At 39.8% G+C, this 25,531-nt stretch overlaps 1 protein-coding gene across 2 annotated transcripts in view; it reads right to left on the bottom strand.

Moving 5' to 3' along the window:
• PCSK5 (proprotein convertase subtilisin/kexin type 5) overlaps window positions 1-25,531 on the bottom strand; it is a 470,036-nt gene that overhangs the window by 215,199 nt on the left and 229,306 nt on the right. For both annotated transcript variants that reach the window (XM_075598528.1, XM_075598537.1), the window contains exon 8: window positions 12,668-12,880. In XM_075598528.1, coding sequence (XP_075454643.1) covers window positions 12,668-12,880 — 213 coding nt within the window. The remainder of the gene's footprint in view (window positions 1-12,667; window positions 12,881-25,531) is intronic.

The raw sequence follows: 25,531 nt of genomic DNA, 5'->3' as shown, positions 1-25,531 counted from the left end.
GTTTTGTATATCACAAAGAGCAATATACAATTGTGTCTTTGGCACATTTCAGCAAATGCTCTCAGTATAACATCTGTACTGTAGTTTGATTTCTATTTCCATGACTTGGCTACCAGAGAGCACGTGGATAATACATAGAGAAAGCTCCTTGACTGGAAAATACCTCAGGAGCCTTTCAAAAGGAAGTTGTTGACAGGAGTTGGGGGTGTTTAAGCATAATTACCAGAAAGATCTAAGAGAGGGCATTCAGCTTTTAAAGCATTCACTTTCCCAGAGGTCCTGTATCTATCTTTAGAAGGAAATAAGAAGGGCAGAAGACCACCAACAGGCAGGAAAACTTCAATAGCCAACATGATGTTCCAAGTTGAAGACAATGCTGGGACATGCTCATTAATCACACCATGCTAGGGAGGACTGTCACTCAACATGTGCAGAGGAGTTATATGCATTAGGTCTTGTCCTATACTCCTGCACCTAGGCAATCCATTAAGTTCTCCTTCAGTGTAACCATAAACAACCCACAATAGGGGATTAGGCAGCAATATGTTACATTGCAGATGCTTTCATGATATAAACATAACCTCAGAAAACCTCCTAACATTTGTTTAGTATTAGTTATGTGAAATGCCAATCTAAAGTTGGAACACATTGAATTGCTGAGAAAGGGAAACAAAAATCTGTTTTTTTTTTTTAGCTTTTTTGTTTGAGAATGATTTGAAATTCACTTGTCAAATGTGAGTAACGTTATCTCATAATTTTATATTTGTGTGTATTTTGAAACAAAGTGTATTCTAGATGGAAATTATGAATATTATCTGGATTTGTAAAGTGTTTTGTTGGGATAAGGAGACTGGACTCATTTGTGATGGTGATTTTCCTCATGGGTTGTCAATGGGAATTTAAAAGAGTTCTTGAGTTAAAAGGATTTGCACAAAAACAGTTTCTCTGCATCTTCTGATCCAATTCTATGGTCTGTTGACATGAGATGTCATCTTACATGCCTCCTTTAACAGGAAATGAATGCAAGAGAATTACTACGTCTATGCAATATTTTTTGATCAGACTTTTTGTTACTGAATTTTACAAAAAAACAAACAGATAAAAGTGAACAAAATAAAAAAATTTAAAAGACATTTGCAATTCTAAATACAGTAACAGAAACTACGATAGGAAAGAAAAAAAATACAATCACCACATTATACATTTAAATATCAAACAAAAAGCCAAATGCAATCAGTGAACATATTCACGGGTAAGGCGGCATATCACCATTAACCAAAGCCAGGTTGTAGTAATGATTATACATACACCCCTATTAAGGCCATCTGTAATGATCATAATAGAGATACTAAATCGCTATCTAAACAAATCTAATGTGTTATGGGATTTTCTATCCATATTGATCATATACCTTCAAACCTCTATGCATATACTGTAGTAAAGAAATGAATCCGCGCTCATGCTTTCAACTTGCAGCTGCTGTGTGTGGGAACCCTCCCAGCTCCTTCAAATGCCACCACAGAAGATTTCCGAGGACAAGACAAGAAACAAAAAACACAGGGCGCACCAGAGGTAAGTACAAGTGTGTATTAAACAAATATAAAAAGTTAGTAGAAATTGCAATTGAAGTAAAATGAGGTCAGTGGGTTTGCAATTCACTGTGCCATTTGCCGATTGAGACGCTGAGGTGTAGTGTTTGCTGACTTCACGTCCCGCGCGATGGGACAAGCTGTGTCTCGTCAGCGATTCTGCACTTCCGGATTGCGTCTCCAGCAAAGAAACTCAACATGCAGGAAACTGGTGTCTCCAAAAGGCTCCGTCAGACATTGCAGCAGGCACTGAACAAATTTGACTGTGCTAAGACCCCTACGCGTTTCGTACAGTTCCGTGCTTCATCAGGGTGCTGAATGTACAGTATGGAAATTTTATGATATTTTCTGATATTCACAACATCAATCCAAAATGTTAATGTTAGAATAGTATCTCTGTCAAAATTATCTTTTGATGATGGCCAATTGCAAAGTCGTCAAATAAGCTCAAAATACAAATTTTAGGACCTAATAACACGGCAACATTTACAATCCTATTAAAAAAATCCAGCAACACATTCCAAAATGTTTATATCACGACACTGCCAGACCATATGAAAAAAAAGTACCTTCTTCAATATTGCATTTGTCACATTTGAAACAAGCTTTTGGCAGTGTAATAAGTGATATGCAAATAACTATATTAATTATGTAAATTAACTTCTTGCATTGATCAATACCACTTTAGGGAGCAGCAGTCTCATCCTATTGATCATCTAGAGGTCCACATCTGCTTCCCATTTAATTTTACTCTCTTGTATAACCACCGAAGCCCATCAAGCAAGAGTAAATTAATGAAATTACTTTCGTTTGTAACAAACAAGTAAAAAAAAATGTATCTACTTCACAGGTGAAGGTACAGATCAAAATCAGAAAAAGTGGTTCGAGGGAGCCATTTACGTGTTTCATGAACTATGCCACAATACATAGTCACTCAGAATAGTCTCCAAGTTCCATTCGTTTAGCTTCCAACTTTTTCTGGTGCGTACCTATTTGTGATCCGAAAACTAGACATATGAAATGTTCCCTCAAGTTCATGAACAAGGCAACATGTTACCATTTTTTCACACACAAAACCCTCCAAATTTGCTAACTTTGGAAAAAATATGTGCCAAGCATTAAAGCTCAATGTATAGGTCACATGACCCTTTATGTACTGCAAATTTTGCAAAACACATTGAAAAGTGGCGAAATGCTATCGAAAATGACTAGTTTTTGAATCATTTAACCATTCAGGAAAATGTTTATGAAAACGCTAAATATAAGAAATTTGTAAACAAATGTGCATGGCACATTTGAAGACATTTGCACATCTCTAATGAAAATCCCTCTTATGTGTATAAAATAACGGTGAAGTAAATTGATGATTATTATTATCATTATAATTTTTTTTTTTTTTTTTTTAAAAGACTGTTGAGGAAATTCAAATCTTCAGTAATAGGAATATTTGCCATAGTGGAGTCAACCTCCAAACCCAACCATCTGCCTTTTGTCTCAACTGCAGAGAAATGCTCAATGGGGAATGATATTCTTCTCAGTAAAGACTCAGCACTTGCCACCTTGTATTGTATTGTATTGTATGTCTTTATTTATATAGCGCCATTAATGTACATAGCGCTTCACAGTAGTAATACATGTGGTAATCATATAAATAACAGATAAGATTGTTTACAGACAAAGGCCAGATCAATACTTGAGGAGTACGACATGTAGCAGAATAACATAGTAATGCTTTGGCAGATTGGTCCTTGAGTTTTCACAACTTTATCAGCCCCAGAGGCTCTAGAGTGTTTTTAAAGCATCAAAACATGTGAAATCTAATACGTTTTTATTTAATTTAAATAAATCAGTTCTGTAGTATTAGATTACATATTTTTGTTTGTTTCATTCAACTCTCAATGCCATTTTTAATTAGTTTTAAAGAATCCTTTGATTTCTATAGCAAGTTTTAATGGAGCAATCAAAACTGCACCCCCCCCCCTAATTAATTTTTTAATACAAGTTTGAAGCAGGGGGTCTCCGGAGAGGGACCCCATTAATCTCAGCTCCAGGTACCCCTTACCTCCGAAGGGGGTGCGTGCATCTCTGCAGTTTTCAGTTTCCTCATCCCATGGGCCAATAGGAAGCCGCACCGGATGATGTAACAGCTTCCTATTGGCCCAAAGGGCCCAAGAGCTTTGAAAAGCAGCTATATAGTTAACCATGGAGTGGCTATCCCCCCCCCCCCTCCAGAGATAATTACCTCTGGAAGCAGGGGGTCTCCAGAGCTAAAATGAATGGGGTTCAGCTGCGGAGACCCCATGGTTTCATCTTGTATTAAAAAAAATTAAGAAACAAATGTCTTGGATTGCCACTTTAACCCACCTTCCAAGCAGTTGCAGATCTTTACAAAACTTTCTGACTTGTGATCAGTTGTAGCAAATGTTCCCTGTAGTTTGAGCTACAAATTGTAACAATAGATAATGTTACCTTAGTAATATCAGGATACATTGTAGCTTCCGAGTTACACTGACTGAAGCAGCCACTATGTTATTCACACAATTAGGATTTTGACAGATTCATAACAGGAGCACCAAACAATTGCCAGTTTAGGTAAGAATGTAGAATTATAAAAGAAGTATTGCTACTTTTAGTGCCATAGCTCTGTATACAGAGGCAGATATAGGATGCTCGCCAGTTACCAATACATAATAATAATAATAGCATGTTCTTGTATAGCGCTGCTAGTTATACGTAGCGCTTTACAGAGACATTTTGCAGGCACAGGTCCCTGCCCTGTGGAGCTTACAATCTATGTTTTTGGTGCCTGAGGCACAGGGAGATAAAGTTACTTGCCCAAGGTCACAAGGAGACGACACCGGGAATTGAACCGGGCTCCCCTCTCAGTGCCAGTCTTTTACTCACTGAGCCACTAGTTTAACAATACATATCTACCTTTAAAATCCATATTTATAGACTGATTTGGACTAACAATTGATATTATAAGACAGTAATACTGATTTACAGATGTAAAAAAAACTAAGATAACCATCTAAGGCAGATGATGCAGGAAAGGAATGGCAGAGAGAATGGTAAAGAAATATCGTAAACGCCCATTGCAAAGTTGGAGTATGTGGCATGGTATAACTTACCAATCCATGCCCTCTAGAAAGCAATGGTTTTCTGCCCAACTAAATAAGTTCTTGTAGAAGCAACAAGTCTAAGAATTGTCTTTTACATAAAGAAACACCAGACATCTCTTGATCTTATCTGACCTTGCCGGAAAAAATAGTTAATTGCTGTAGTCTTTTAATATATATAAAATGGACATTTTACCTATATGTGCCAGGACATACTTAAAAACGAGAGGTAGCTCAATGTATTACTTCCTGGTACCACATTTTTTATAAATAACTAAATAAAAATAAATAAAGGATACTGTATGAGCTGTTTACATTCCACTTAAATTTATGTGAAATCAATAAATAACCAAAAGATAAAATAAAAATAATTTAACAGACAATTGCTAACCCCCCCCCCCCCTGATGCTTCAACTCTAACATGAAGAGACCTTAATACCCCAAAGCTAAGCAGAGGTCAAGACAACTTTACGAGCAGTTAAAACAAACAAAAAAATATCTGTTGATGTTTCTGTACGTACTATTTTTTTTTTTTTTTTTTTTTTTTTTTTTTTAATCCTCACCGAACCAGTATATAGAGGATACTGGATGTTGCAGCAATTCTTAAGCAATCAAAGCATGTACAAGTTGTTTGTAGAACAAATTGTTGAATGTAAAGTGTTATTTTTGGCAATGGATGAGGACAAGGAGGGTTATACCAACCAATTATTTAGATTGATGTGAGAAAGAAGTATGTTTTGTCTACGTCAACCACTTGAAGTATGGCAGGAAAAAGTAATTTGCGGATCCCTGCATTTTTTCTTGCCTTCAGAGGACTTCATATACACAAAAAGGAAGCGCAAAAAAGAAAAAACCATCAGTCAAAATTGAAAAACTTTATAAATTGACTCAAAATTGCATACTGAAAATCACATATAGATAGATACACATGATGAATATAAAATAAATGGATCCTATCTATTGACCCACACAGTCAGAGCACTAGTGGAGGTTCCCCAAGTCACATTCCCACAGAACTAAAGATGGAATAGTTCAGGGTGTAAAAAGATGTTGCTGCTTACATGTGAAAGGGAACACACCCCGTGCAGGACTGGTGAGTATCCGCAACTGGTTGGGCTTCCGTCGTCATGTCCGCTCCCCACTGCGTGATGACGTCACCTCTTTAGAGGACTTCCTCTTCAATTTCTGCACTGCTCCCAAAAAATCCAGATGTATGGCGACTGTATAGTTCTCATGAATTAGCTTGCCTTCCATCCGAGCTTGTGACAGAACCTTTAGTATATATAGTATATTTAGTATAGTTAAGGTGTTGGAGACGCCCCCGGAGAAGGCATCTGTGCAGGGAATCGGTGAGCTCTCCCAACCACAAAGCATGAAAATAATGAATTTTTCCTAGTTGAACTTTGAGCCAATTGTCCACAAACGTGTCAGCCGCTGAGGCCTCCACTCTTGCAGGTAACCCAATGATTGTAACATTATTATTCCACCACAGTCTATTCTCTAAATCATCCATTTTCTTTTTTCAAATAAGACACTTGGTTCAGCATATTCCCATCCTTGAACAATTTTATTCTGTAAAGCTAGAGTCTTCTAATGCCCTGACGTCTTTCGGCTTCTGAAGTACGCGCACTGATTTTTTCGATGTCTTGTTTGATCAATGCAAGGTCAATCAGGATTGCTACCAGAATAGGCCTCTATGGCTCCAGAGTCTCGCCTGCAAATCTGGAGGGAGATGTAGGAACATATGCAGACAAAATGTCTGACACTTTCTTGTGACTCGCTCTTCTAGCGAACTTGCTGAGCTTCCCTTATACCAACAGATTCTTTTCAAGCCTCATATTAACACATTAACATTGACGTCAGATAGCTCTCATGTGCTATGTGAGCCGATTAGAGAACAAAATAAAATACAGCTCAACCCCGTTATAACGCGATCCCTTACAACGCGAATCTGCTTATAGCGCGATGTAAGCGTGGCTCCCAATTTTCGTATTTATGAATACTTTACCACACGATTATTGGTATCTTAAATACTTTATTGTACAATGCATACAATTGTACATTATTTGTAACGTGATCCGCTTATATCGCGATGTGATTCTTTGGACCCCAATCACAGCGTTATAAGGGGGTTGAGCTGTAGTAAGACAGGATAAGAGGGGATAGAGCACCAACTCAGCACATGGAGTGCATCAGATGACCCTAAACTAGGTCATAGTTACTGTATCTCTAGTTCTAAATTCTATGGCACGTGAGCTCAAAAGAAAAAGTGCAAATTATAACTAAAATATGCTAAACATAAGGAAATAGCACAGGATTAAAAACGGATAGATTTTAAGAAAGTTTATAGAAAATGACAAAGATGCTAACTATGCAACAAACCCAATCAATTTTAGTCAATTTTGCTGATTTTAAACCGAGTGTTTAAATGGAATTTAGCCAACAAGTTATGTTTGTGTTATATGGATATTGAGTAACAATGTAATGATTTTGTGTGGGAAATGCATTCTGAGAAGAACTTTGTTCCATGAATACAGTTCTAATCATTAAAAACACAATGCCAACACATATCTTTGTAGCATACAATATAAGCCAAGATCACTGCCATTTCTTACTTCTAAATTCTTTGTAAAAGCCAACAATTTTCTAAAATCATGAACTTTCTCCCACATTTTACTTCAAGAGCGGTTCTTTAGTGCATTCCCTACATTATAACTTGTAGTCTTTACATAGTTTACCTATTTTTATTATTCTTCCATATTATCTCTAAATTATCTGTTGTTCATTTATCTCTGTAAAATGATCTGTACATGGTTCATACTAGATGTATATAAATAAAGATGCAATATCAAACAATATATTACCGTAACGAGCCTAAGCTCATTAATAATGGTATTTGGGACCAAGGCTACATTTCTAAAGGTTCAAATGAATGAGCTCTAGATTAGAACCAACTCTAATACTATCCTAGCCCTTGTTACTAGTTTCAAATATTTGGCCATATGGTTTGACTCCCATTTAACATATGGATTACACATTGATACCCTGACATCCAAAACCTATGCCAAACTAGGTTAACTATATAGGAACAAATCCTCGATGCTGATGCCAATTATAGACTATGGGTACATAGTATATGGCACGGCACCGCAAACTCACCTTCGCAAATTTGACACCCTCTACAATTCAATATGCAGTTTTGTTCTCCAATGCAACTACAACACACATCACTGCGAAATGCTCAAAGAACTAGTTTTGTCATCACTTGAGTCTAGGCGCAAAGTTTGTCTTTCCTGTCTGGCTTCTAAATGTTTTCTGGGCAAGCTACCCGCCTATGTGAACAAGCTCCTCACCCCTACCACATGCAGCACTTATCACCTGAGATCAGACTCCAAAAGACTGTTCATGGTTCCAAGGTTCAGCAAAGTATCCGTCCGCTCCTCCTTCTCTTACCGTGCACCCCACAACTGGAACAACCTACCGGAGACTCTCACAGCCGCCACTAGTCTAAGTTCTTTAAAAACTAAAGCTGTCTCACATTTTAATCTGGTCTGTATGTTACATACGTCTATGACATATATTATCGTTAACTGTGCATGCAATGTCTTGAATATAATGTATAACCCTGTTCACTTAATGTAACTATGTATTTGTAACCATGTATTTGTCATCAAAACTCTATGCCCAGGACATACTTGACAATAAGAGGTAGCTCTCAAATTATTACTTCCAGGTAAAACATTTTATAAATAAATAAATAAAGCTGTCTCTTTTAGGATTCTTATTGATATCAATGACTAATACGTTTCAATAAATAGTTTCATAAGTTGATCACTACATTGTCCTTACCAGATTTACGGTTAGACTAACATTGTTTTAAATGCTATCAAGGTCCCTCAGAAATGAAGGGTAATATTTTCTTAACTCGAGATAAACTGCCCTGTATATCGCTACGTATCGAAATCATTGATAACCAGAATATTTTACCTATTTTAAAAATGCGTCTTAAAGTGCATGACAGGACAAGCAACGTAAGTCCTTCTGCAGAAACAGAGCTTTGTACTGTATATGAGTTTTTAAAATTGCTCTATCCTGATCACTTTGAAACCCCTGCATTCTTCCTGCTCTAAGTGGTCTGTATTCGCCGATGCAGCCTGATGTTGGACCAAATGCCTCATTGACTTCAATGGGGAATTAAGTCTAAAAATGGCCCAATCGCCCACTTCGACAGATCTAGAATAAGCCTCTAGAATGGATATTCACTAAGCATCAATCAGGGTTAGTGTCCCCCGATCTGGTGTTAACTGCAATTCCCCTCAATGGCCCTTAATGACAATACAGCGTGCAATACGTCTAGGGTTGACAGATGTCCTGTACATGTGGGATTGTCCCTTATGTCAACGAATTGTCCCTGAAAGTTCTGTCGGGATGCATAATTGTGCTGTATTTAAGGGACAATGGTACAATTCAGGGACGAAGGTCCGACCGGCAGCTACAGGAGGAGAAAGGTGTAAGCGGTGCGGCGGCAGAAGGCAGAGGATGGAGGAGCCCACCCCAGCCGTATATGACCCAGAAGTCAATTACAATGTCCGGTGTCTGCTGGGGAGAGCTTCACCACTGTCCTCTGCTCCCGCCGCCATGGTCCTCCACTGCACCTGCCATCTCCCGACTCACTTCTGCCTTTCTTCTCCTCCAGTCACTGCTGGCTGGACCTTCATCTCTGAAATACCTACCGCCAGGTAAGAGTTTCGCAGCAAGGAGGAAGCTGGGGTCTGTGAAAGGAGGAGGGGGGGAGCTGTGAGGTGGAGAGGGTGGGGGTTCTGTGAAGTGGAGGAAGGAGTGGGGCTGAGAGATGGAGTGGGGCTGGCAGATGGAGCGGGGCTGGGAGATGGAGTGGGGCTAAGAGATGGAGTGGGACTGAGAGAGGGAGTGGGACTGAGAGATGGAGTGGGACTGAGAGATGGAGTGGGGCTCAGAAATGGAGTGGGGCTCAGAGATGGAGTGGGGCTGAGAAAGAGATGAGGAGAGAGAGCCTGTGTGTATTTTAATCATTTAAACATATACGGTAGGAAATGTCTGGATTTAAATTTTATTTTACTACCGGATTTTGACATCCTGTATTTAAAAAACTTAAATGTGGCAACCCTAAAGACGCTGCAGAGGCACTTCATGAGTCCCGGGCCTAGAGTCTCTAGCTACGCAGAAAGGAAATCAGCAGACACTATACAGTTAGGTCCGGAAATAATTGGACACTGACACAATTTTCATCATTTTGGCTCTGTACGCCACCACAATGGATTTGAAATGAAACAACTGAGATGCAATAGAAGTGCAGACTTTCAGCTTTAATTCAAGGGGTTGAACAAAAATATTATATGAAACGTTTAGGAATTACAACCATTTTCATACATAGTCCCCTTATTTCAGGGGCTCAAATGTAATTGGACAAATTAACACAATCATAAATAAAATGTTCATTTTTAATACTTTGTCGAGAATCCTTTGAAGGCAATGACTGCTTGAAGTCTGGAACGCATGGACATCACCAAACGCTGGGTTTCCTCCTTTGTGATGCTTTGCAAGGCCTTTACTGCAGCTGTCTTCAGTTGTTGTTTGTTCGTGGATCTTTCTGCCTTAAGTTTTGTCTTCAGCAAGTGAAATGCATGCTCGATCGGGTTGAGATCAGGTCATTGACTTGCCCATTGCAGAATATTCCACTTCTTTGCCTTAAAAAACTCCTGGGTTGCTTTCGCAGTATGTTTTGGGTCATTGTCCATCTGTAAAGTGAAGCGCCGTCCAATCAACTTCGCTGAATTTGGCTGAATCTGAGCAGACAATATATCCCTATACACTTTAGAATTCATCTGGCTGCTTCTGTCTTATGTCAAATCATCAATAAACACTAGTGACCCAGTGCCATTGTAAGCCATGCATGCCCATGCCATCACACTGCCTCCACCGTGTTTTACAGATGATGCGGTATGCTTCGGATCATGAGACGTTCCAAGCCTTCTCCATACATTTTTCTTCCCATCATTCTGGTACAGGTTGATCTTAGTTTCATCTGTCCAAAGAATGCTGTTCCAGAACTGGGCTGGATTTTTTAGATATTGTTTGGCAAAACCTAATCTGGCCTTTCTATTCTTGAATCTTATGAATGGTTTGCACCTTGTGGTGAACCCTCTGTATTTGCTCTTGTGAAGTTTTCTCTTTATGGTAGACTTGGATAATGATATGCCTACCTCCTGGAATGTGTTATTCACTTGGCAGGATGTTGTGAAGGGGTTTTTCTTTTCCATGGAAAGGATCCTACGATTATCCACCACTGTTGTCTTCCGTGGACATCCAGTCCTTTTTGTGTTGCAGAGCTCACCAGTACGTTCTTTTTTTTTCAGAATGTACCAAACTGTTGATTTGGCCACTCCTAATGTTCCTGCTATCTCTCGGATGGATTTCTTTTTTTTTGCAGCCTAAGGATGCCCTGTTTCACTTGCATTGAGAGCTCCTTTGACCGCATGTTGTGGGTTCACAGCAACAGCTTCCAAATGCGAATGCCACACTTGGAATCAACCCCAGACCTTTTACCTGCTTAATTGATGATGAAATAACAAAGGAATAGCCCACACCTGTCCATGAAACAGCTTTTGAGTCAATTGTCCAATTACTTTTGGTCCCTTGAAAAAGAGGGGGCTACATATTAAAGAGATGTCATTCCTAAACCCTTCCTCTAATTTGGATGTGAATACCCTCAAATTAAAGCTGATAGACTGCACTTTAAGCCCATATTCATTATCTAACTGTAACTTGAATTTATTTTGGTACACAGCCGAAATAACAAAACTTGTATCAGTGTCCAATTATTTCCGGACCTAACTATATTCTGAAATATCTGTTCATGTGCTGTCTTCTGTTATACTTTCAATGCAACTATAAAAAAATGGTGGACTGTTTTCATTTTATTGCAAATAGTATTCATATTTATATATTTTCGAACCATAACTGTTAACAAGCTCAGAAAAAGCCATTTACATGCACATGACTTTCAAACAACCTAGTTTATAAAGCATATTTTGATCATATCCCCTTCACTGCCAGAGGAGCCCATAATACATTGCATTACAGACCCTCTTGCAGAAAAGTGGGTATTCAAAAGCACTGTATAAATATTTTATAAAGGGCTATTTTCGTGGGGTACACTGTGTTGGGTTCTGACACCTTTTTTTTCAGAGGTTAACAAGAAAGTGCATATAGTGTTTTTTCCAAAAATAAATAAAAACATGAATATTTTTTTTTTTTAAATTTAAAGCAAAATTATTCACTTTAGTTTAAATATAAATTCATTTATTTTTACTAACAAAAACACCACCGAGTTTTCATATACACTTAATGCCCTTAAATGAGGGGTACTCAAACTTCTCTTCATTGCCGACTACTTATGGATTTATAATAATGTAGTTAGAGGCCACCATACATAGTTAGATCTTCAATATATGAATACATTCAAATTGGAAATTTAACAAAGCGTATGGTGCGGTATTCGATCTGCTGCCAGTGTAAAAGAAAAAGAGCCACAGTCTGCATCTGCAGGTGAGAGAGCTCCAGAAATGGGTTTCATGGGATTCCAGAAACACTAATACCTATTACTCCTGGATCACTATTACTCCTGGGGCCACAGTTTGAGTACCTTGCATGCAGCGCAAATGTACTTCAGAAATACTGTTGACGAAGAGGGGAAAAAAGTGATGCATATTCCAGTTATGTTTTATTTTTTTTCATATTGACCAATGACTTCCTAAAAGACAAAACAAACAAAGCTGCTGGGAAATTACAGGAAGGCAAAACTTGCCCATTTTTAAATCAACATAAAACTAAATTCAAAAGTGACTACAAGTTACTTTGCCATTTACATACTGTAGAAGGCTAATCTGAGAAAGAAAGGAAGGAATTTGAGACACATACTACTTTCCGGTCGTAGGACTCCCCGCTGCTGTATGTGGTGGCCAGAGTTGATGCACATTCTTCCAGGTACCAGGGCTTCTTCCCACTTTCTGTTGTGCTGCTAATGGAGATTGTGTAGATGCTGTTGGTGTAGCCATCGCAAGAACAATGATCTCGGCTCCTTCCACCGTTTCCAGATGCCCACACATAGATAGAACCAAATCCCCTTCTGCCCTGTAAAGGAGCAAATAAATATCTGTGTTATTGATTATCTAGTACTCACAAAAAAAAAAAAAAATCCAGTGCCAACAAATTGTGATGGCCTATAGATAAAAGGTCATTATAAGTATAAAGCAAATATAATATTGAGAAGGGTGCTAACAATTATCCTGGTTTAACATAGAGCAAGGAATGAAGGGGTTAATGGATTAACCAAGATTCCTATGTGCACTCTCTATGACAAATTGAGGGCTAGGAATCCTCAATTGGTCATAGAGAGTGCACAAAGGAATCTTGGTTAATCCATTAACCCCTTCATTCCTTCCACTATCTCCTTCCCGTATGCACCTGATTGACATATACAATCCATTCATATAGTAGGAGAGTGGCAGAATCTCTAAATTTTAACATAGAGCAATCATGTATAGAAAAATCAAGTCTAGCACACCAAGAAAAAATGACAATCAGTCAAGGCGTGATACATTCAATTTAATGACTAAGAAAAATATCAATAAAACATCCAACGTTTCAGAGCATGAAAGCACCTTCATCAAAATATTATCAAAACAGAAAACATTTCTGGATAGATTTAAAACAGCAAAACATTTAACACTACGCAATTTTTTAAACATGTTTTTATTACAGGATTGAAGCAGGGCGTCTCTGCAGCTGAACTGTGTTCATTTAATCTCCGGGACCCCCTGCTTGCAGAGATACTTACCTCTGTAGGGGGTGCCGGTTTCTCGAGTTTAAATGTCCAGGTCTAGTGTGCCAACAGGAAGTTGTAAGGGATGATGTCACGGCTTCCTGTTGGCCCTCGTGACATGGGACATTTAAGTCGTCATTTAGTTAGGTACACAAGTTTCCTGACTGCTGCTACAGGCACCCTGGAAGCAGAGTGTCCTCAGAGCTGAATTTAACGTTGTTCAGCTCTGTTGACCCCTGCTTCAATCCTGTAATAAAAATGATATATTTTTTTAAATCGCGAAGTACAACATGTTTTGCTGCTTTAAGCAAAGTAGGACTTCTATATTTATTCTGGTCGTTGCTTGCTAATTTCTCAACCCCACCTACTGTTATCCAGATAGTCTATATATCCACCTCAGGTCAATGGTAACCACAGTAGCATACACATTAGCTTTTCACAACATCATCATATTCATTTGTTTCACCTTGAAATGTAAAAAACCCAGTGCTATTCTAAAAATTATTTGTATAATGGCACACAGAAAACACAGTGTATAATACAATGAGAGGCTCATTCTGAACAATTTTTTTAATTCTAGGTTTTAATATTGAACAAATCTCTTTAAATGGTGTGTGTGTGTGTGTGTGTGTGTGTGTGTGTGTGTGTGTGTGTGTGTGTGTGTGTGTGTGTGTGTGTATATAGCAACTGTAAATATTACTGTATGTTCATTTGCATGTCTTAGACAGGTCTGCAACCCTGTCTTTCCCCATTGTCACCCAGCATACAGCACTTCCACTGCAGCAAGGGATTCTGGGAAATGACATGCAAATGAGCACTCATATATATATATATATATATATATATAGTCCTCTTTCCTGCTGATATAGAGAGACTACTAGTGCTGTATGTACCTGCTGGCTCAGCAAGATCTGGGCCTCCGCTAACTGGGAGCCTGGGGTAACAATATGTTCTTGGCAGCACCACCACTTACCAAGGATTCCCAATAAGTAAGATTCCCCTAGGTAAGAATAATGATAACAAGCCACAACGTTGTAACCTTTTACTAATAAGTAATTGCAAAACCTTAGCTTACACATATTAGGAATGAAACACATATAATCACAGTACATGAATAGCTGATACTCAGTAATTATACACCAGTGGCCTGGCCACTCTCCACGTTGAGTAATGTCACTTCCCACCACCGTGTGTACCCCACACCATGTCCAATGTATAGACTCAGTCCCTTGGTCACTCAACCCAGTGTCCCCAAAGAACCCTCCCCCAAGGCGGAATCAGCGCCTGAAGGTACCGGTGTTGGTGCACTTATTAAATACCTTCCGGCCACTCCAGCAGCCGGTAACAGACTTCGAAAAGGATCCGCCGATCCAGCGTAGTCTCTCACGAGTTTGATAATGTCCAGCAGCTTGAGCCCAAACCACTGAACACACAGCAGCTTAGGAAGAACACTGTGTCCCTGTCTGCTAATACAGTAAGGGAATAGGATGTCTCTCTCTTTAGGGCTGTCCCTGCAGTACCACAAGCTGGTGGTGACTCAGGGTCTGCACTGGGGCCTGAGGGGAAATCTGGCCTACGCAGGTGGGTCACTGACCCCCTGCACACACAACCTCTCCCCTTGCTCCTGCATCACCCTCTGCTACCGTGGTCTCTCCCCCACGCTTCCCTTTCCTGCCTGCCAGCAATCCCTTCACTCTTATTCGTTCCCTGGTGTCATGTGGCTCTGCTGAGGCTCATGGGAATTGTAATTTTACTTCAGAGCCTCCTGGTTATTGGCCAGTCGTTCGTGCGCTTACACTGCGCATGCGCGAACTCTCTCCGTGCCTCCGGTCACGCATGGGTATTGTGCAATGTCAATTACAACATGGCGGCGCCCTGTGCTATCGGGCCGCTGCGGAACCTCAGGACGCTCCCTATATATACGGGAACTGTTGATTGTACTATGTCATTTTTTTCTGATTATAAAGGATTAAGTGACAAAAGCACAAGCAAAAGCACAAAAGTTAACATTAAAAGTTAATGCTTTCTGCATTTGTCATGTATTTTTTTTTACCAACAACAGCATCTACAAAAATGTTTATGATTAAATGTTATTCAAGCTTTGCTGCAGTGTTTTTAGAGTAACAGTAATTATGCATTTTTATTTTATTTTTCTTAATTAAACACATACTTAGAGTATGTACTGCGTCCAGTAAAAAAAACTGTGACAGAAAGAAAATGTATGTGCATGAAATTAAAGCTTAACATTTTAGAAAGTGTGAAGCATAACATTAAAAAAAAGTTAAGACATGAAAGCATTTCTTGAACTAGCTGCAGCAATATCGCTCACATCAGCTGCATAAGAACCTGAGCAGTGTCCTACTGAATGTTTAAAGTGGAAAACTATTTGTTCAAAGTCAACTTCAAGCTGAAATTCAAAATAGGATTTAAATAGGATTAGGAGTTGTGTGCATTATTGGTCTAGCATAAAGATTTCACTGCAGATACATGAAGGTGTTATTTGCTTTTAAGCGCAACAGATTGGGATATTTGATGATTATTTTTATAAACCGTATTGAAAATACTTTGTTTTAATCACTGGAACTGCAAAGTAATGGCATCATTTTGCAGTCAGTGATAACAGCACAACTTCTACCCAGTTGTTATTAGCAGTTTTGCTGTGTCTCTACATTACACCATGCTGCTTTATACAGTATAATAAAGCCGAGCACAAGAGCACATTGCAAAGTCCAATGACTGATGCACTTATATTATCCCTTCATTTTACTTACAAGGCTTAGACTTACGATTAACAAGATGTATTTTTTGTTTTGTGCCTTCAGCTATTTTTATAGTTATGAACAAGTCCCCGTCAGAGAAAAAAAAAAGCACGAGACATTATCTTCAAGAAAAACATTAAATAAAAGGTTTCATTCCAAATGGGAAACAATAAGCCGCTGGAAATGTTCCTAAATGCATTTCCAAAATTAATATTTTTACTGACTTGTCCAACATTTTATATAAACACTTTGCCCAACATTTTAGTCACAAAAACATTTTGGCTAAGATTCATTAAACTCTGTTAGGCTACTTAGCGTGACACTCACAAGTTAATGTCATGTTATTAGTAACACTGTATTAACGTAACGTTAAGCCATGAGCATAGTGTTAACTATAATGGTGATAATAAGATGCAAATGAGGTGTTATCATATCATTCCCTATCCACTAAACTCCGGTAAGGTTAACACAGGGGATCATGTTGTGTTACTTAAGTCAGCGGTGTGCAAACTGGGGGCGCGCCCCCTGAGATTGTCTGCGGGAGGCGCAAGGTTTACAGAGGCTTTCCCGAAGGCACTTAAATTAAGGGCCGGGGAAGCAGTGAAGGCCTCTGTAAACTGCACTTACCTTGCTTCTGGAGAAGCGTCGCAATGGCAACGTGACATCCTGACGCCGACGCCAAAGGCAAGGTAAGAGGGGTGGGCGCGTGGAGAGAGGAGAACAGCCGGCAGGGGGGCATATGGGAAAAAAGATTGCGCTCCCCTGATTTAAGTCATAGCCAAGTCTGGGATTACTCCCATTCAGACCCTGAAATAGGGCTTCTGTACTGTCTGGCTAGGATAGGAGTAAAGCCAGGGTTAGGCTGCGTCCATGGTGGTGCATGTGCAGGACTGTGTGTGTGTGTGTGTGTGTGTGTGTGTGTGTGTGTCTGGCTTCACGCGCGCCTCTCGCTGGAACGATTTGCGCCCTCTAGGTAGAAGTAACGGGGGGAGGGGGTGTGTCGGATGCATGTCATTGGGCGAACCGCTCATGTGACCTGGCCGTTGCGCCACAAAAACAAATGTATGTGTTTCCTCGCGCATCACGCTCTATGGCCTGCCTCACAGAGGCACAGCATTTTGATCGCGCTGCTCGGGCTGCGTGCGCGCGGTCACGCTCACCATGGACGCGGCCTTAGGTAGGTCTCTGATTTCAATAACCAAGCGTGCTTTCCCAGCATTATTCCCCTCTTTTCCTCTCTCCTCTCGTAAAGCAAAGACCCCTTTCCAGGGTTTCAATAGGAGTAATGCCAAGACTTACATAATAGCCCGTTATTTGACGTTCACGCAACAATAACGTGATATTAAGCCTATGCTGAAGAACTCAATTACGGGTGTTATTTTTGCTTAGAACTATCTTGGTTAATACAATGTTAACTCGGGGAACATAACATTTGTTAGTCCTATAGATAATGTCCCGTTATGTGCCCTGATTGAACAGAGTTTAGACAATCCCCGTTTAGTGGGATGCCAAAGAACAAAATTCAAATTCTTTAAAAAAGATTTTAAAAAATTGGCGTAAGATATGAGATTTAAGTAAACTGAAAAAAATTGTTTTAACACAGATGGTGGTGTAAAAAGAAGGATACCACATATATTTTAAAATCTGCAAAGGGTGTCAGCATCCAGAAAAGATTTAGAATCACTCAGACATGATGAGGGATTGTGCCAATAAATTCACACATTTAAAGTCAGTTCTAGGATCCACAAAACTATTTTGCCCAAATCAAAGTGGAAAAGTTATTTTTATATTAGTGGATTAACTAAAATTCCAGTTACAAAAATTCTGTGGTTAATCCACTAATATATAAATAATTAAGATATAAGATTCCATGCGCCAATGGATCACATTCTTGGGATCTATTGTTAATAGCTTTAGGGTGGAATAACAGTGTTTTTCATTAACTATGGATAGATAACACCATTATATAGAAAATAATTACTTAATGGATAGTTATAAATGTCGATTTTTGTATAGGGTTGGTGTTTGTATTCCTATGTAAATATTGATGAAAGTTTCAATAATCAACGTTTATATTGATAATGAAATAAACTATGGTACTATATGTAATAGTTGAGGGATAATGATATGTACTGTAAGTAGTTCTAGTCTCTATGATTAACTCTATGAATAATGATGTATGAGTATTTCAATTCTCAATGAACAGTTGTGCATAGTTCTCTGCAAGATCATTTTTGACTGTCTGGCTGTGTATAATATGAATTAAGTATCTAGGATAGATATTACATACATAGTGTTGCATTATAAATGTCATTGAGGTCTAAATTAATTATCTAAGTTACTCTTAGATTCAATGTTTATAATCAATAAATTCCTTTATTTACGTCCTTGATACAAAATTGTTATTTATGGAGGGAACACTAGTGATGTGAACCATAATTGTACTTCATAATAGCACGTACAGGTATTAGGAACACTATATCTAAACATAATGCAATATATGTGGATTACGATTTAATTTGTAATTAGCGGTTAGTGGTTTCTATAAAGTAAATATGATTAGATCTCATTCTAATATATGCTATATCAAACAACGATCAAAATGGAACTTTATTGGAAAAGAAAAGACATTTCAGACATTCAGATCAATGGAAAATGGGAGGTGACTATATAATCAACGTAGGGACAGGTACACGAGTATTAGCCCCTGAGGAAGCAAGAGCGGGGAAACGTGTAGGGTCGACTGTTCGGTGTATAGAGACGAGGAGTGAGAAACTGACATCCCGATCGTATCTCGGAACCGGCTTCCATAGCGTCAATAGTGGAGAGAGTCGAGATCTCGCGAGACCAGGATGCGACCATGTGATGCGTAAGTAATCTTTCGTTTGATGCAGACGCCGGTGGATCGGAATGGAGCGGAGTGTGAGAGACTCTGTGAAATACTCTCAACTGCCTTCTGTGGTGGAGTGTCAGAAAATATACAGTTGGGATCCGGTTGCCTAACTGTTTGAGGTGGAGAATTCAAGCCCCAAGTAACAACATTCATAGGAGTACCTATGAGGATTTAAAGCTGTACATTTTTCCAGATCCAAACATTGGATAAAGGCATTTATTGTCTTCGTAATTGTGAGTGCATGTCTTACCAGCTTTTTACCCAAAGTATCAAGACATACTACTCTATGTTGTTTTCCCTTCTTCTCTTGTGTTTACGCGTAGGTCTTTCTTTGATATAGATGTATATCATATATATGTAGCCATGGCTGGTCCAGACTGCCTCTCTGCCTCCTGTCATGTAAGTCCTGATAGCTACAGGCTGTGGCAGGCTATTCTAAGGACTTTGACCCCCCTCATGCTACCCTCTGAGTGACGCAAGAGGTGGTACCACAAGAGTCTATGTATATCCAATCATGGCAGACCTTGTGCCCTCCCCTTTTGGAGTCTCAGAGAGGGGGTGCTAAATTAGAGTCAGTTCAGCTCCCACCCCCTGGGGTGTGGATTCAAGGAGTCCAGCTCTCTCCCTCCTAGGGGTGAGAAGTGTGTGTTCTGCTCCCACCCCCTGGGGTGAGGAGGCAGATCGATCCTAGGCCTCTATGCCAAGAGAGCCAAGCACCATCCAGAGGCCTGGAATCCTCTGTGACCCATCTGCATCCGCTGTGTGAGTACCATCTGCAGCGACTGCAAATAAAGCCCCTTTGTTTTATATAACTCTGCCTGAGTCTACAGTCTATTGGGCAGAGGTGTGAAAGAAGTCTGCTTTGGTGGGGACTGTCTCTGGGAATCTTGGAGCCCACTGAAGCTGGAGGCGCTGACACCATGAGCCAAGTCTAAATTCACCAGAAGCCTGTCCTGTTCCCCCACACCATAGCGGACCACTCAGCTCTCCTGGACACCCACAGGTATGCAAGCACCACAAACTTCACTAGTAACAGCAACCTCTTCCAGAGAGAGGGTGGGGGTGTAACATGTGTTTATGTATATACAGATATAGATATCTATATATATATCTACATATAGATCAGCCGGCACTCCAGTAGTATTCAAAAAAAGTTGATGCATATCCCATAAAGTAAAGACAAATGTACAGTACCGTTCTCACGAAATCAGCAGACAGCATTCAGGTAAGTCTAGTAAATAATTTTGTAATAAACAGGGCACAAAATTCCAATGTTTCGGTCCCAACAATGGACATTCCTCAGGGCGGTGCAGTGAAAGAATGAACATACAGAACATAAATACCCCTAAACCCAGGTGTAATTAATCTAATTAACACACAATCACAAAAAATAATTAAAAGAGGCCTAAGCCCACCAAACCTGTACTCCCATGATCTCTAAGGTGCTGCATCGGCCATTTTGAATCATTCCGTCAGCCATCTTGGATTGGGAGATCCGGTGCATGCGCAATGAAGAACTGTCCATATTTCCTAGTTACACATGCGTGGCTCACTCAGCCAGCTGGGATAAGGAGAGCCAACGCATGCGCAATGTGTAACACACTAGAACATGCCTAAGTAAGCTCCGGTAGCCCAAGCTAGTGGTTGCCAAGACACAGCATAGACGTGGTGGCCATTTTGGATGCAACTGCACATGCGCAAACGTAAAATAGATAACTCTTAGAGTTGCATCGTATTTCATTAATATTGGTACGAGATTGCTGCACAAAAAATAAACGCAAAAAGGTGTGGGGCAGGGGTGAACCCAAAAAAGTTGTTTCAACACCTATAGTGAATGGGAAACATCTGTACAAAATGAAGATGTAGCAGGATGTGATATCATATGGGTAGATAAGCAGAGCTGGATGAATGACTGTATGAGCAATTAGATACTGAAAAGCAAGTTGTTCATTAAGGCAATCAATATTAGCCATGGTAACAGCATTAGAATTAATTACCATTAGGTGACTAAAGTAAATATGCACAAAAGTAACACTATGAATATTAATAGCTAGCAACACCCTTGGTCCTGGATACCTGACCCATTCCTGTAAAGAATTGGTAAATGGACATAATACGTATTACTATGTCCACAAGTATCAAGGATAAGTAACAACATGAATAATGACGTGTCTGATTGTCTATAATCCTTGCTTCATCCGCGGCTGCTGTGGAAGATAAGGCATCCTAGTGTCATTAGTCCTTGTTATCTGTCATCAGATGACTGGGCTGTTATACAGAAAACAGCTTAACTTAAAATCTTCATTGAGTCCTCTTGGGCTCGGAATATCCAAGTGATGAGTCATCTTAGCTTAGATGGGAGTAACATATATATGTACACAATGAAGATGTAACAGGATGTGATTACATATAGGTAGATCAGCATAGCTGGATGAATGACTGTTAATGCAATCAGATACTGAACAGCAGGTTGTTCCTTAGGGTAATAAATAGTAGCTAGGGTAACTGCATCATCCATGGTCTTGAATACCAGACTCATTCCTGTAAAGAATTGGTAAATAGCCATAATACTATGTACCACAAGTATCAAGGATATACAACAAAATTAATAACGACTTCTCTTATTGTCTATAATCCTTGCTTCATCCGTGGCTGCTGTGGAAAATAAGACATCCTAGTGTCAGCAGTCCTTGTTATCCGTCATCAGATGGGTGGGCTGTTTTATAGAAAACAGCTTAATTTAAAGTCTTCATTGAGTCCTCTTGTGCTCAGAGTATCCAAGTAGTGAATCATCTTAGCTTCCAACTGAAGAAGAGTTTTATTCCAGTCACCACCCCTTCCCGGGGCATGGGCTTGCACGGTTGGCATGCATCGAAGGGTAGACAGGCCATGTTGACACTCTTTAAAATGCCTGGCAACTGTTTGATGGTTGAGGTCCTCCTTATTGTCTCGGTCAGCCAATGCTTTCCATATTCCAGATCGATGCAGACTTAGTCGTTCCTTTAGCAGCCGCATGGTTTTCCCCACGTAGTTCAGACCACAGAGACAGGGTATAATATAGACCACATACCTTGACTCACAATTCATGTAGTCCATGATTTTAATTTGATTGCCATTATGAGGATGTGAAAATGTTTTCCCCAGGATCAGATATTGGCAATTGAGGCAACCATGGCACTTGTGTACTCCTGCTGGTCTTTGAAACCATGTTGTTTTAGCTGCATATTTCGTAGTGGGGTCAGTAAATCCCCAAGGTTACGACCTCTTCTGTAACAGAATCGTGGCGGTTGTGGAAAGTGTTTGACAATTTTTTATCATGTGACAGAATGTGATAATGTCGTAGAATGCTTCGTTTGATGCAACCTGAGACTGTGCTGAATGTGCTTTTGATGTTGAACCGGTTATCGTACTCACTCTTTACAGTTGGTTTAAGGAGTTTGTCTCTGTCCAAACATCTTGCTTTATCCAATGCAGTCACAATGTCTGTGCTGTTGTATCCCCTTTCTTTGAACCGTTGTGCCGTTTTGTCCAATGCTTGCTCCAATTCATTTGGATCGCTAGTAATTCGTTTAATTCTTAGGAATTGGGAATAGGGTAAGCCTCTCTTCAGTGCAGGGGTATGATGACTGGTTGCCAGTAATAATGTATGCTTGTCCGTTAGTTTATTGAAGACCTTGTGGCTAGGGAACCCTTACTTTTATAAACCACTGTATCTAGAACGTTTACTTCCTTAATGTGCTCAGTGTCCCACGATCGTGTCCTGTCAGTAAGATCCTTGCTGCCGGCTTCTTTAGTGCTGTGTTTATCTTGATGTTGATGTAATGCACAAATAGTGGTTTATTTTTGTTGTTTCTATTTTCAGTGATGGTGTTTATTTGGAGATTATTATTTATTTATTGATGGTTTTGTTTTGCTGTTGGAATAGATAATTTTGGTGTTAATTTGGTATTTGATTAATTGATTGGTGGTAATTTTGTTGTGTTTACTTGTTTATTTTTGTTTATTTGGTGATTGTTTAGATTGCATTGGATATTGATGGTGATTGATTTTTTTGTAGGTTGACCATTGACTAGCATAGTGTTAAATCATGCCCATATTATATGGGCATGATGTACCCACTGTACCAATTAGTGGATGGAGAGTGGGGGTAGTTGCCTGGGGAGGGTGGTTAGGCCTCCTGGGTGGGTGGTGGTGGAGGGTGGTTAACCCCTTAATTACTATAGCGTTATTAACCGCTAAGGGGATTAAGGTGTTAGAGGCCATTCGATTGTATTTTTGTATGTATTCTTGCTGGCATCGGAGGACATGGCCCTGCAGTATGCTGATGAGGATGATGACCCGTGGGAATCACCTGGAGACATAAGGACACTCGCGGGGACCACCCGAGAGCCCACAGACTCCCACGGGGACAACCTGAGGACCCCCGGACCCCGGTGGGGACAACCAGGGGACACCCGCCGGCCTATGTTATCAATCCTGTGTTAAAATAAATAAAGGTTTTATGTGGGGGTGGGTTATGTATGTGTGCTTATTACATATTGTAATGTTTATTGGGGGCAGAAGGAGTGAGTGAAACGCCAAGTACCCCCTTCACACACCCCTCTGCCCCCAACAAAGCTTCTGTTGTCCCTTAACCCCTTCATTGCCTTAGCGTTTAGCCGCTATGGTAATGAAGTTGCCTGTACATGCATTTTTATTGCATTTATTGTTATCCGGTGCGGATATTAATGGATATCAGCTGCGGAGTGTCCCGGCATCAATCGGATGTAGGACAAAATTTATTATTTTTTCTAAGTGCCGTCTCTCCGCTTATCGGCAGCTTCTCACCACCTTTTTGCCAACTTTTCCCGGCGAGACGATTTGAAGAGGAAATTGCAATTATAGAGTGGCGATTAGCCTCAATAAGCTAATCGGGGGTACTAGAATAGCACAAATTTGCCAAGCTAGCGATAAGTGTCAATAAATGGCCGCGCGTTTGGCGTTTTTTTTTCCACTGCAAAAAAAATTGCCGAAAAGCTCTTATCGCCGACTTATCGGGGCTTATTGAATCGCTGTAGGCTTTTTTGGCGATAAGCTGGCAATAAGTGGCTTATCGCTGCTTACTGCATGAGGCCCTTAGTAAGAGAGAGCGAGCACATTATTTAGGTCACAACATAAAATACATAATTATACAATGCTGAATTTAATGTTTATTGTACTCCACAGTTAAAGTATCCGTGGAACAATAATCGTGTTTCTTTTCATTTAAAAAATACCTTTAAAAGGACCATATTTTGGAATCTGCTATTCTAAAGATTGCTTCTGAAATAAACGTCGCGTTGCAAATTAGCAGCACAAGCAATGCTTACACATTTTTCTTTTTTTGGACGGACATGCCAACATATTGTAATGTACTGTTTTCAGCAACTGAATTGCACTGTAATGAAGTTAAACATTTGTTCAAAACAATAAAATATTTGATTTTTCTTATTGTATGCCATGAAGATAAAACAAAGATTTGCACATTTCCAGAAGGGGAAAATTTTGAAAGACAAGAGTCCTGCTACTATTGCATGTCCGCAACCTGTACAAACATGCTAGGTACTTGTAATAATTCATTTAGAACATTCTGTCCTAAAACTGTTTTGGCTGCTTGCAACAATTGCAAGCATATTACTTAAATTAGAACCAAGCGTTTCCTTGTTAATCCATGCAAACAGAGAAATTGGAAGCCACTCATTTGTTTAACACAAATAAAGCTCTCCCTGACATCTGTCCAAACACTGACAACAAGCATCAACTTTGTTCACTGTTAGGCTGCGCTTATAGTGCCGGCGACAGCGACAGCGACGTCGCGTCAAAACAAATGCATTGCTGCCGTTGCGTGTGCTTATAGTAAGCGATCGCGATCGCTGGAAGCCATCTCAATTTGATTGTTCCAGTGACCGCAGTCTGACATCACTATCGCGTCGCCGGCACTATAAGCGTAGCCTTAACAGTTCCGAAACTTAAAAACCTGTCCCCCCTCCCCCCACCCCCCTCACTTCAAAGAATGCCAACAGGTACATGTTTTGTAAATACTATTGGAATAAAAACACCATTACCTTGCTGTTTAGAAATGTTTTATTCTAGGTTTCTTTCTTAAAAATTATTTCTGGTGCTGCACCCCCAATGAATAGTAATGACTGCAGTTAAAGTTGCTGAAGCAAGAGAGATGAAAAAGGGCAACAGACATGGGAATGGAAGCACCCAGCCGAGTTTGCCCAACAGAGCCAAAAACATCACATCTGATCATTAATGTCCATCAAATGCCATGGGCAGCCATCCAA

The sequence above is a fragment of the Ascaphus truei genome, chromosome 1, assembly GCF_040206685.1.
Source record: "Ascaphus truei isolate aAscTru1 chromosome 1, aAscTru1.hap1, whole genome shotgun sequence".
Taxonomy (NCBI): Eukaryota; Metazoa; Chordata; class Amphibia; order Anura; family Ascaphidae; genus Ascaphus; species Ascaphus truei.
This window is presented reverse-complemented; position numbering and strand designations above follow the sequence as displayed.